This window comes from Eublepharis macularius, chromosome 3 (genome assembly GCF_028583425.1).
Source record: "Eublepharis macularius isolate TG4126 chromosome 3, MPM_Emac_v1.0, whole genome shotgun sequence".
In the NCBI taxonomy this organism is placed as follows: Eukaryota; Metazoa; Chordata; class Lepidosauria; order Squamata; family Eublepharidae; genus Eublepharis; species Eublepharis macularius.
The window spans coordinates 51,778,484-51,792,047 of record NC_072792.1 but is presented as its reverse complement, the minus strand read 5'-3'; the positions used below and the strand labels follow the sequence as shown (position 1 = coordinate 51,792,047).

Genomic DNA, 13,564 nt, shown 5'->3' with positions numbered 1-13,564 from the left:
ACTAGTTGATGAGGTGAAAGTGGTGGGCACCCTGAGTAGTAGTGACCATGTAATTCTGGAATTTACGGTCTTGGGGAAGGGAAAAGCTGTATGTAGTTAGTTGGACTTCAGGAAAGTATATTTTAACAAACTTAAAAGTTATGCTGGGTAGAATGCCATGGTCAGACTTAAGGAGAAGGGAGTTCAAGAGGTGTGGGAGTTGAAGGCACAATCACAAACAATTCCTATGAGAAGGAAAAATGGGAGGAGCCTAAAGAAGCCAAGGTGGCTCCATAAACAGCTTTCTAAAGGTTTGAGAAATAAGAGTCATTTAGGGAATGGAAGGAGGGCTTTATAATCAAGGATGAAGATAAACAAATAATCAGTGCTTGTAGGGAGAGTGTTAGAAAAGTTAAAGCTTAGTATGAGCTTAGGCTAGCAAGAGATGCTAAGAACAACAAAAAATGGGTTTTTGCTTATGTTCAAAGTAAGAAAAAGAGCAAGGACATGGTAGGCCCATTGCAGGGACAGGGAAGTGAGATTGTAACAGGCAATGAAGAGAGGGCAGAATTTCTACTTTTCCTCAGTCCTATCCTGTGGGGGAAATGGTGCTCAGCATGGCAAAAACAGAACACATGATGAGGGAAGGGAGTTTCTGCCTAGGATCGGCATAGGGGTAGCACATACACACCTAGCTTCTTTAAATGAAACTAAGTCCTCAGGGCCAGATGAATTGCATCCAAGGGTACTAAAAAAACATGCAGGTGTAATTTCTGAGCCTCTGTCCATTATTTTTGAGAATTCTTGGAGAACAGGCGAGGTGCCAGAAGATTGGTGGAGGGCAAATATTATTCCCATCTTCCAGAATGAGAAAAAGGAGGATCCAGGTAACTACTGACCCGTCAGCTTGACATTTATACCTGAAAAAGTTTTAGAACAAATCGTCAGTCAGCCCTTGTGCATTTAGAAATGATAACTGTGAGTACTAAGAGCCAGCCCAGGTTTCTCAAGAACAAGTCGTGTTAGACTAACCTTACTCTTTTTTTTTTCTTTTTTTTTTGAGAAAGTTACTACCTTGCTGGATCAGGGGAATGCTGCAGACATAATTTATCATGATTTCAGTAAGGCTTTTGATAAGGTTCCACATAATATCCTTGTTGTGACAAGTTTGCATAATATGGTTGGATCCTATTACTGTTAGGTGGATCTAGCTAGTTGACAGATCACATCCAAAGAGTGCTTGTTAATGGTTCCTCATCCTCTTGGAGAAGAATGACAAGTGGAGTGCCTCAGGGATTGGTCCTGGGACCTGTTTTGTTCAACATTTTTATAAATGACTTAGATGAAAAAATAGAAGGAATGCTTATTAAATTTGCAGATGATACTAAATTGGGAAGGGTAGCAAATATGGTAGGACAGAGTCAGGATACAGGATGATCTTGACAGGCTGAAAACTGGGCTAAAACCAATAAAATTTCAACAGAGATAAATGTAAAGTTCTGCATTTAGGTAAGAAAAATCAAATGCATAATTTATAGGATGGAAGAGACTTGTCTTGGCAGTAGTATGTGTAAAAAGGATATAGGGGTCTTAGTAGATCATACACTGAACATGAGTCAGCAGTGTGATGTGGTAGTTAAAAAGGCAAATGCTATTTTGGGCTGTATCAACAAGTGTAGTGTTCAGATCACGCAAAGTGATGGTATCGCTTTACTCTGCTCTGGTTAGATCTCACCTAGAGTATTGTGTTCAGTTTTAAGAAGGATATAGATAAGTTGGAATGCGTCCAGAGGAGGACAATGAAAATGGTGAAGGGTCTGGTGACCAAGTCCTATGAGGAAAGGTTAAAGGAACTTGGTATGTTTAGCCTGGGGAGGAAACAATTGAAAGGTGATATGATAACCACCTTACTTAAGGGCGGTCATATAGAAGATGGCGTGGAGTTGTTTTCCATTGCCCCAGAAGGTCAGACCAGAACCAACAGGTTGAAATTAAATCAAAAGAGTTTTTGGCTAAACATTAGGAAGAACTTCCTGACAGTTAGAGCGGTCCCTCAGTGGAACAGGCTTCCTCTGGAGGTGGTAGCCGCTCCTTCTTTGGAGGTTTTTAAGCAGAGGCTAGGTAGCAGCTATCTGACAGCAATGCTGATTCTGTGAACCTAGACAGATCTTGAGACAGAGGGCAGGAAGGGTTAAATCAGTGCTTAGTTCTTGTGACCCCTTCTTACATGCCCAGGGTAATGCTGATCGCCACTTTGGGGTCAGGAAGCAATTTTCTCCAGGCCAGTTTGGCTAGAGATCCTGGAGGTGTTTTGCCATCTTCTGGACATGGGCAGGGGCGGGGTCACTGGGGGTATGTCGTGGGGAGGTAGTTGTGAGTTTTCTGCGTTGAGTAGAAGGTTGGACTAGATGACCCTGGAGGTACCTTCCAATTCTATGATTCTAAGTTACATATTTGGGTTCTAGTACTTCATGACTTCATACTTGTTTAAAAGGGAGGAATCAGAAGTTACACTTACTGGGTCTTTCAGTGATAAGGAGGTCATCAGTTCAGGGCTGCACAATGATCTGAATAATCTCTTGCACACTTCTTTCCCATAATTGGTAAAATGAATTAGCCAACTTAAATTGGGCTTAGTTCCAGAGGTTCCTGTCTGCCTTACAGCTTCTTAACAGATCAAGTAGAGATACTCCCTCACATCGCTATCTCTACAGCCCATTGACTAGTCCAAAACAAAATACCTTTAAAACAACTAAAACCAAATTTGTTAAATGAAAATATCCAGAAACATAGAAGATCAAGACAAAAATAAATTTATTCTTTGCTCCTTATCATATAGAAACTATTTAAAAATCACATGCTAAAATAAACATTGCAGCTAGAGGCGTCTGCTGGTTGGACCCATCTTGATTGGAGGCCTAATGTCTTCAAAGTATATGGCAAGTTTTCATGCTGTAAAATAGAAATAACAGTTAACGGCATTTTTAATGTTCCAGTATAGTACCATATCATATTCATCAAATATCCCCCTCCCGCCAGTGACAGTTGTTTACATTAGTAATAAAAGTACTATGAGTATTTCTGTAACTTACAGATCCTAGGATAGTTTCTTAAGGACCTCCAGAGTCTGCCAGGCATGGACACTGCAGTTTTTTCCTGAACTCCCTGGGTACATTTAGTAATCCAGGGATCTGTGGAAAAGCTCATCCAATAACAATCTCCAATGCGAGTTATTTTGTTTTCTAATTTGGTATATAAAATGGCAAACTTTAGGCTCTGATCTGTAAAACTCTGTGACGTGAGTTAGAGGATATCATATTTTTGACATTCTAACGTGATACTAAAATGGTATGTAGGAAATTTGTGAAAAAGTAGACCTAGGGACCTTCCCCCCAAAAATCTCTCTAGTTCTGTGCTTAAGATAATAGAGAACCTTGAGTAAGCCAGGAGGTGCTTTCCCGATGATTCCTAAATCATAGGATCCTGGAAGTGCATGACAACGGCGCATTAAAATATTTTTCTCCACAGTGTCTGCAATTTCAGTTGATGTCATCTGATGGCAAGGGGACACTGCCATATTTGAGTGAATGGGTCTTGGCTATCACCTCTAATTGCCTCTGCAAAATAATGGCAGTCTGATCTGATGTATATATTTGTTGATTTCAGTTCATAATTTTTTTTATGCTATCCCCTTAATCTTACTTTCTTTGTCCAAACAGCTAAACATATTCAGAGTTATTTGATTGGAGGACTGGTTTCACCACTACTTATTATACTGGCTGCAGTTCTTACTTACAAGGTTTTCAAGGTGGACATAGTGCTTTGGTATCGACAGTCCTGCCAGCCTCTTTTCAGAAAGGAAGGTATGTCAAGTTCTGTAATTTCTGTAGATTCACCCCCTCTACTGGCTGCAGAGAGCAAAGCTAGAATCACTCTAATGGTAAGAATGATTATTACAACCGTAAGTGATTCTTCCGTCCCCCTTATCCTGTCAGATTGGACTTTTTTTTTCAATGCAGAGGACATGAAAAGAACTGAACCTAAATTAAATTTACATACTTACCCTGAAGATCAAGCAGCTTTTAAAAATATCTTCCTTACTTTAAAATAAGAGTCTTGTGTAACCTTAAAGATGAACTCATTTTTGTTGCGTAAGCTTTGGGTGTCTGGCAAAGTGAGCTCTGACTCATAAAGTGTACATTTTATTTTATCCCTGTAATTACTTATAAAGACACACTGTGACCGCTTTCCTATAAAAGGTATATTTTTCAAAAAGAGGATTATGCATATTAATACTTAAATTATTGTCCAGTGCTTGTCATCTGTGCCTTCCTAGCAGGATATAAAAAAAGCAGCAATGTCCTCTCTTTAAACAAATTGCACAGAAGCATAGTGTAAGAGTGAGTGTCACTGTTACAGGTGGGCACGATCCAAAAAAAATTACCAATCAAGCTGATCGGGGATCGGCGCCGGCGACAACCCCAAATCACGATCCACGCCGATCATCTCCCGTTTCTGATCCGTGGATCGGGGAGGCCAAAGCGGAGGGGCGCCCTGCTGTTCCCAGCTATGTGGGAAGGTGGGTGGTGGTGGCGACCGCCGGGTCCAGTGGGCATGGGGAGGCGGCGACAAGCCACCTCCCCTGGGACGTTCACACACACACTTAGAGCAGAGGGTGGGAAAACATTTTTAACATGTCGCTGCCTCTCCAAATAGAGAGAGAGAGAGACACCCCGTCAACATGTTTCAGCCAGCTTTTTAAAAAAAGCAGGGACAGAATCCTCCATTCCTCCCCATCCAATTTTAAAAGCAAGCAGCCAGTCTTCCAAAAGCATATTTTAAACACACACACAGAGCCGTGAATGAGGTTTTCCCACAAAATACAGTGTTTTAAAAGCAGGTTAAAAACAGAGAGTGACAGACAGAAAAACAGCCATTCCTCCTACAAAGCCCTGTTTTTTTAAAAAGCAAAATACGTTTGGAGTGCCCATGGCTACAGAACACCCCCTTCCCCCACCCTTCCCTGGCTATCTTCCGACTGGTGAGTGCGTTGCTGCTCCGTGGTTGGAAGGAAGCCCTGCTGATCAAGGCAAGCTGGGCTTCCATTCAGGTTTCCAGGGTGACAGAAGGAGAGCAAACTCAGCTCAGGCATTCCCCTGGCTCCGTTGCCAGGGGAATAGATTACTGCCGCCGGAGTGACTGGATCTCCGATCAGATACCGATCGCCCCGATCAAGCCCCCCCCCCCCGAACGCTGGATCGGTCGCCGTGGACGGCACTGATCCGCCAGGTCCCGATCGCGCGAATGCCATTATCGTGGGTATTTTTCTATCGTAATGCTGATCATGCCCATCTCTAGTCAGTGTTTCATTTGTATTGAGTTAGCTTTAAGATTTGGAGATGTAGTCTGAAAAGATGCATAAATTTTGTGTACAGACCTGAATTTTTTTTTTTTAAAAAAACTGCTTACTCAGAAATTCTCTAAATTGTTTTCTTTCAATTGCAAACTCTTCACAAGAACAAACGATGAAGTGGCTGTCAGTGAAAATCTGATAGCTTTTCCCTTTAAAACTGCTTTTGAGTTGAATCGTCAGACGTGTCTGAACTCATTCCCAAGTTTTAGCAGTTGCCACCACTAATCCCTTCAAGGATCTTTAAACTCAGGGAAAGTTTAAAAAGCTGCCTGGCTGGTTGTTCAAAAGCTTAGCAGTAACAGAACAGAAGAAGATCCATTCATGGGTAAATTTACAGGATTGCTTATCTCTTGATAAGCAGGAGAATAATATTTATGTTGAGTTTCAGCTCTGGAATTTGTCATACTAAAGGGCTGATTCACACATGCTCATACCGCTTGATTTCTCTCTCGATGACTCTTGGCTTAATTCCACATAAGTAGCCATGTTGGCCTGTAGTAGACGAGCAAGATTTGAATCCAGTAGCACCTTAAAGACCAACTAGATTTCCAGGGTGTGAGCTTTTGAGAGTCAGAGCTCCCTTCGTCAGATATGTGATGACGGGCGCTCTGACTCTTGAAAGCTCATACCCTGGAAATCTAGTTGGACCCAAATCTTGCTCTTGGCTTAATGTACCTGTTGTCTTTGAAAAAAAGTAATTGCATTGTCATTTAGGGAATAGAAAGGTCTTTGTTTACTCTTTAGTGGGTGTCTGCTGCATATAAGGTATCATTTGACACTACGGTCAGAAGGTGGTGAATAGGCATGTGTGAAACAACTTTGAATCATTAATAACAAGGAAGAATATTTTGTACTGATCAAGCTACTTCTCTCTAGTTTCAGATGGAAAGCTTTATGATGCTTATGTCGTGTATCCCTCAAGTGTAACAAACTGCATATATTCATCTGATACCTTTGTCCTGAAAGTACTACCTGAAGTTTTAGAAAAACAATGTGGATATAATCTCTTTATATGTGGCAGGGATGATTTACCAGGGCAAGGTATGTACTATATACACACACATTTACAGTTAGCAGAATATCTGGTAAGTTGTTAAAGAGCAGTAGAAGCTGTATGGGGCCTTGTTTTGGAATAGTAACATAATGTGTGTGTGTTTGGGGGGGGGGGGTTGGAATTAGCCTTGCATGGATTTACCAGTATGCTTTTGACCCCCTACCACCTCTTTCCGGAGCTGCTAGCGACCTTTGAAGGATGGGTAAATCAGTTTCAACTGAAGTGGAGATGAGTCAAACCATCTCCTTTCTCTCATTGTAGCCTAGTTAAAAGGAGCTCCCACAGGCAGCCAATTTTGCTGAACATAAATTCTACGTGTTACTTTTTGAAGTGTCTTCCTGTGTAGAGCATGATTTTGTCAGTACTTTTGGGCTGCCCAGTGTTACTTGCCAAGTAAAATTACTCAAGGAGTGTCACTGGTCAGTTTTACCAGCAGCACATAATGTGCCAGGCAGACATCCAGTGGAAAATGAATCGCATCTCATCCCCATCTTGATTGGGGCCCTGCCAAGAGAGCAGTGGTACATTGTACATGAAAAAGAAGGCTATAGGGAGCTCGAGAAAATGAAGGCTGGCTGTAAAATGGACAATAAAATGGTCATCCTCTGAATTAAACATTTCTCTATGCAAACAGTCTGTTAAATGGTGGTAAACATATGTACGTGACCTTTCCTTTTTTCCACAGCGGTGATCAGTGTTGTTGATGAAGCTGTCAGACTAAGCAGAAGGGTGATAATTGTGTTAGCACCAGGTTCATATTCCTGCAGCATGCTGAGGGATACTACTGAGCAACAAATAGCTATGTACAGTGCCCTTATTCAGGACGAAATTAAAGTTATATTGATTTTGCTGGACAAAATAAAAGACTATGCCAACATGCCGGAATCTATAAAGTATCTGAAACAAAAACATGGAGTACTTATATGGAAAGGAGATTTTTTGGAGCAATCTCAGTTAGCATCTTCAAAGTTTTGGAAAAATGTGAGGTATCGAATGCCAACGAGACAAAATCCACCTTCCTTGGACCATCACTTGCTACCCGTGACTCTTACAGCTTCTCGGATATCTGAAGGCTATGGCTGAATTACATTGTTTACTTGTGCCAAGGTTCTTGTGGGTGTGGTATACATACACTTCCACATACGGGGTGTTCAAGGTTGGAATAGTCTTCAGAAACACAGTTTCGAACATTTGGCAAGTTCCTTCTGCAATAGTTTATTCAGCCATACACCCGAAGTTTTGGATCTGCCATGGGAACTACTGTGTGGATGTTTGAAAGGAAAAGGGAGACAGCTGCTACTTCATATAAGAGTATTACTCTATAGACAAAAGAAATGAATGTGAAGGAAACTTTTCGGCTTATGCACAGCTTTAAAAGTTTTTATTGAAAAGTCAAGGGCTTGATTTAAAACAGCTGCTGTTTATATCTGCTGCACCCTTGATGGCCTTTTTTGTTCCCTCTTTAAAAACATAATTCTATATACTGTGCATATTACTATAGTATCTCCCAAGGAGAAACAGCACTGTAACTCATTATCTAGGTAGACTGTCATGCCAAAGTGTAAATGCAAAGGGGGAAAAAAAGCTTGATTCATATTTTTATGACGGTGGATAACATGCAAATGTAATTTTTAGTGCTGACATAAATCATGTGATTGATTTTGATGTTACTTGGGTAGTAGGATGAGATTTTTTTACCCTTAAAGCATCTACACAGCTTTCCAAATAGCTAAACATTTTGTTCAGTTATGAGCACTTTTTGCAATGAGTAGTAGCTGTACTTAAACATACATGCTTTATTTTTTATGGGAGAGGTTTGCAATAGACTCATTTCTAAGAATTGTATAATTTTTATAATTGTTATGAATAGCATAATAAAATTGTTTCTATGAATTCTTGAGTCTGCCTTCATCGAACATGCAACCACACAAAGCTACTTTATACTGGGTCAAGCCTATCCAAGTCAGTATTTTTTTCCTCTGGCAGCAGCTCTTCAGGATCTCGGGCAGAGGTCTTTCTTGCTTAGTCATAGTAACTTAACTAACATGACTAAGGTGAATAGTGCTTTTGAACAGTCTGTGCTGAGTGGAAGGAAAACTTGGGCAGACGAAGCTAAGCAGGTCATATGGATGGTATTTGAGTCACTTAGGGAGTCTCTAACTTCCCACTGTTTTTTTTTTTAATAAAAGGTTTTTATGCAGGGAATTCTCAATATAGAAGCAAATCCTGTTCTATCCAAAGAGCATTATTGGGATGGACAGGGCTAGTTCCAGTTCTGCTTCTCCTGGGGTCCAGCCAAACAGAGCTAGGGGTGTGCAGTTCAGTTTTCAGAATTAAAAACTAATTTTAGCTGATTCGGTAAAATCCAGGTATGCCAGATCAAAATAATGAATACCAAATCTGGTTCTTCCAAAACTCAGGTTTAACAAATTAATTCAGTAAAATTCAGTAATAAAGGCTGGGCTGTTCCTTTGTTGTTTCCCTGCAAAGAAACAGCAAATAACCAACAGTTCCTGACTCTTTTTTTTTTTTTTTTTTGCAGAGAGAGTAGGAGTGGGTCATTTTTCAACCAAACTGCACCAAATTTGCAGGGCCTATACTTCTGACTGTCCTCTTAAAACCCCCATAGGAAACAATGGAGTGGCTGGGGTCACCTTCTTTGGGGGCCCATAGGATTGGTCCCTGGGATCCAATCTTCCTGAAACATAGGGGGTCTTTAGAGGACAGCCCAGAGTAGATCTCCTGCAAATTTGATGGCGATAGGTTGAAAAAAGGCCACCCCCATGCCCCTAAATATCCCCTATATAGTTTTCTCCATAGGGAATAACAAAGACTGCCTGGGGGCACCTTCTTTAGGGCTTCAAAAATGACTTCTGGGGTCCAATCTTTATGAAACTTTAGAGGACAATCAGGAGTAGGTTCCCTCTAAATTCGGTGAGATTGGTTGAAAAATGACACATACACCCAGCCCACTAGATAACCCCTGGATTGTGTTTCCCATAGGAAAAAAATATATTACCTAATTTCTCTTATATGACTAAACTAGAGAATCAGTTTTGTATATGGGGAATACCAACTTTTTCCTCTGGTTTGATATTCCTAGTTCAGATTTACTGATTTTTGTGTGTGTGCACACCCCTAATCAGAGCTAATGGAATGCTGGGGTTGGGGACAGTTAGAATCCATTAAGGGAGTTAGAGAAGAGAGGAGCTTTGAGGAGGCTTCTGAGGAGAAGCAGGAGATATATAGTTTGTTGTTGACGCATGTTCTGGTACATAATAACCACTGTTTAACCATAATATATATGTTTTAAAATCTTTCATTCCAGTGCTCTATGTTGTAAATAAGTTATTCTTTTTAATTTTCTAAACAACAAAGGGGATACAGAAAAAATAAGGAAAAACAAATACCTATTACACTAAGGAAAATTAGGATACCCTTTACACAGATTGTCTAGAGCACAACCACCATACATCGTTTGAATATCATGTTCAAGCCCACAACAACCGTTCTCAGAGACATTTCCTCTCTCTCCCACTATGTCTTGCTATTGAACCAAACACTAAAAATATTATTATAAATTATTTATCCCTATTTGCTGCTGTACCCCTTCTACTTCCAAATCAGTAGCATAAAACACCCCATGATCGGTACATTTCTGGCAATACTATTCTACAGTGCACCAAACTCTGCTAACTATACTATACTAATCAAATAATGTTTCCATTTTGTAAAGTTTGAGACTTAAACATTTCAATTACCTCTGACAATCTGAGCTATCCAAATTTACATTATTTACTCCTATCTTTGATTTCTCATCTTTACAATAGGCAAAGTAATTTTCCCATTTCTTTTTGAATTCGTAAATAAGTTATTCTTGTGGCTGGCTGGCTGGCATGAAGTTGTTGGTCGAAGGAAAATAAAACACACAAACCTCAAGCATTCCGGTCATGACCAATGGGTCAAGTTTAAATGGTGCCAGTGTATACCTGATAAATTAGAGGCTAAACAGGTGGTGTGTTGTAACTGCCCTTAATGACCTGAGAAGCCCCAAACCTGTGAAAGGAAGTTTCTGGTGAGTGGCATTGTGTAAGAAGTTCACATAAAGGTCTCTGCCAACAATTATGAAATGCTTTGGAATGTAACTTATAAAAATAACTTTAAAATGATATCCTAATTTTCCAGCATCAGACCAGATAGCTAAAAGCTGAAAGATTACCAAAAGAGTTGAATCAACTGAATAAATATATATTAGATGAAAGAAGACACACTGAGCGAATCATCACAGCAAGCAGGGCTTTTTTTCAGGGGGAACGTGGGGGAACGGAGTTCCGGAACCTCTTGAAAATGGTCACATGGCTGGTGGCCCCGCCCCCTGATCTCCAGACAGAGGGGAGTTTAGATTGACCTCTGCGCGCTAAGCGGCGCGGAGGGCAATCTAAACTCCCCTCTGTATGGAGATCAGGGGGCGGGGCCACCAGACATGTGACCATTTTCTCTGAGGGCAACCCACTGAGTACCACCACCTCTTTCCCCAGAAAAAAAGCCCTGACAGCAAGGATACTCCATCTTGCATTTGTTGCATTGTTGTCTGTGCACTTTAGCATCCATTTCCCCTGCATTTTTCTCTATTCTTCCACCAGAGGATTTATTTTAAAACTTTCTCAAATATGTATTGTCGAAGGCTTTCACGGCCGGAGAACGATGGCTGTTGTGGGTTTTCCGGGATGTATTGCCGTGGTCTTGGCATTGTAGTTCCTGACGTTTCGCCAGCAGCTGTGGCTGGCATCTTCAGAGGTGTAGCACCAAAAGACAGAGATCTCTCAGTGTCACAGTGTGGAAAAGATGTAGGTCATTTGTATCTACTCAGGAGGGGTGGGGTTGAGCTGAGTCATCCTGTAAGAGTTTCCCAGGGTGTGGAATGCTAATGGCGGGAGGCTTCACTGTATCCTGAGGAGGTTCTTTTGCATATGGATTGGTACTTGATGTGCTAATCTTCTCTGCAGGGCTATTGTCGGGGATAGAATGTTTTGTTAGCCTGGTGTTTTTCAGAACTGGAAACCATGCTCTGTTCATTCTTAAGGTTTCTTCTTTCCTGTTGAAGTTTTGCTTATGCTTGTGAATTTCAATGGCTTCCCTGTGCAGTCTGACAAAGTAGTTGGAAGTGTTGTCCAGTATTTTGGTGTCCTGAAATAAGATACTGTGCCCTGTTTGAGTTAGGATATGTTCAGCCATTGCTGATTTTTCAGGTTGTCCAAGTCTGCAGTGTCTTTCATGTTCTTTTATTCTTGTCTGGATGCTACGCTTTGTGGTCCCGATGTAAACTTGTCCACAGCTGCAGGGTATACGGTATACTCCTGCAGACGTGAGGGGGTCTCTACTGTCTTTTGCTGATCATAGCATCTGTTGTATTTTTCGGGTGGGTCTGAATACTGCTTGAAGGTTATGCTTTTTCATAAGCTTTCCCATCTGATCAGTAATTCCTTTGATATATGGCAAAAACACTTTTCCTGTAGGAGACTGTTTTTCCTTGGTTGTTTGATTCATCCTGGGTTTGATTGCTCTTCGGATTTCATTTCTGGAGTAGCCATTTGCCTGAAGTGCGTGGTTTAGATGATTAATTTCCTCATTGAGAAAGTGCGGCTCACATATCTGTCTTGCACGATCCACTAATGTTTTCATTATGCCTCTTTTCTGTCGGGGGTGGTGATTGGAGTTTTTGTGTAAGTACCGATCAGTGTGAGTTGGTTTCCGATAGGTAACCAACTACCTATTGGTTTCCGATAGGTAACCAACTAACCAGCTACCTATTTCTCAAATAGGTAGCTGAGTCAAGGAGCTCTGACTCTTGAAAGCTTATACCCTGAAAATCTTGTTGGTCTCTAAGGTGCTACTGGACTGAAGTTTTGCTTTTAAAACTAGAAATTGCTATGGCACTGTAACATTATACACTGGAGCAGCTGCCAAGTTTTTGAGCCCTCTAGTGGTGCTGAGGGGGAAATGGCAGCTGCAAGGGGCTGCTGGAAGAAAACTAGTGCCAGCATAGGTAGGACTTTAAAATCGTGCCCTTTCCTATCCATACAGTGTGCTTAACAAGCTTGGACTGTATTCTTTCTAAAATGACATTAGCTATGCAGGTTTGTAAAAATATGTACTGAGGATAGGAAAAACATGGAAAGTGGCCTGTTTGAGGAGGTTGTGTAGATGCTCCAAAACACAGCACTCTGATTTGGAAGAAAAGCCAAAGAAAAATGTATATAAAAGCAGCCCGGGAGACTTCTGAAAAGATTTGGTGACTGTTAAGTAATGATATATAATGAACTGTGATTAGAATAAGTTCATGGAACAGATTTTTTCCAGCAGAAACTACGCTTTCTAGTGTTAACTTCCAGTAATGGAGCAACAGGCTGAACAATTCTGTGTGTGTGCGCGCGCATGTGTGCACGCACATGCGTCAGTTGGAGAGCCGGTTTGTGCAGTGGTTAAGAGCAATGGGACTCTAATCTGGAGAATCTAATCTGGTTTGATTCCCCACTCCTCCACTTGAAGCCAGCTGGGTGACCTTTGATCAGTCACAGCTCTCTGGAACTCTCTCAGCCCCACCCACCTCACAGGGCGATTCTTGTGGGGATAACAATAACATACTTTGCAAACTGCTCTGAGTGGATGTTAAAGTTGTTCTGAAGGGCAGGATATAAATTGAACATTGTTATGCACATGAAGTTTTTAAAAATATTTTTTTATTAAATTTTCAAAAAATACAATAACTTTCAACAATTCACATAGTGCAATATTGCTATTAAAGTTTCACAACAAAACAGGTAATATTAATACATATCAGACATTATTATATGTTTCTAAGTTTAAAGCAGTTATATCTATTGATACTGCCTTTAATATAAAATACTTAAGTATATGGATTCAAATTTCTGGATTAATGATCATATAATAAGGTAATCTCATAATTAAAAGATTATTCCTAGAGAGAAAGTCCAAAAAAGGGTACCATTTCTCATAAAAATTTGTTGATTTAAGAGAATCTACTGATAATTGTAACCTTTCCAAAAGTTTTTTCCATGATAAGTTGTTCCCAAACCTTTAAATACCATATGTTAAGG

The 13,564-nt window shown here is 40.6% G+C and overlaps 1 protein-coding gene across 3 annotated transcripts in view; it reads left to right on the top strand.

Moving 5' to 3' along the window:
- Window positions 1-8,339, top strand: part of LOC129326742 (interleukin-1 receptor type 1-like) — a 31,504-nt gene extending 23,165 nt beyond the window's left edge. For all 3 annotated transcript variants that reach the window (XM_054975052.1, XM_054975051.1, XM_054975053.1), the window contains 3 exons: window positions 3,699-3,842; window positions 6,269-6,433; window positions 7,132-8,339. In XM_054975052.1, the coding sequence (XP_054831027.1) occupies window positions 3,699-3,842; window positions 6,269-6,433; window positions 7,132-7,529 (707 nt within the window). In that variant the 3' untranslated portion in view covers window positions 7,530-8,339. The remainder of the gene's footprint in view (window positions 1-3,698; window positions 3,843-6,268; window positions 6,434-7,131) is intronic.
- Window positions 8,340-13,564: the final 5,225 nt, after the last annotated feature.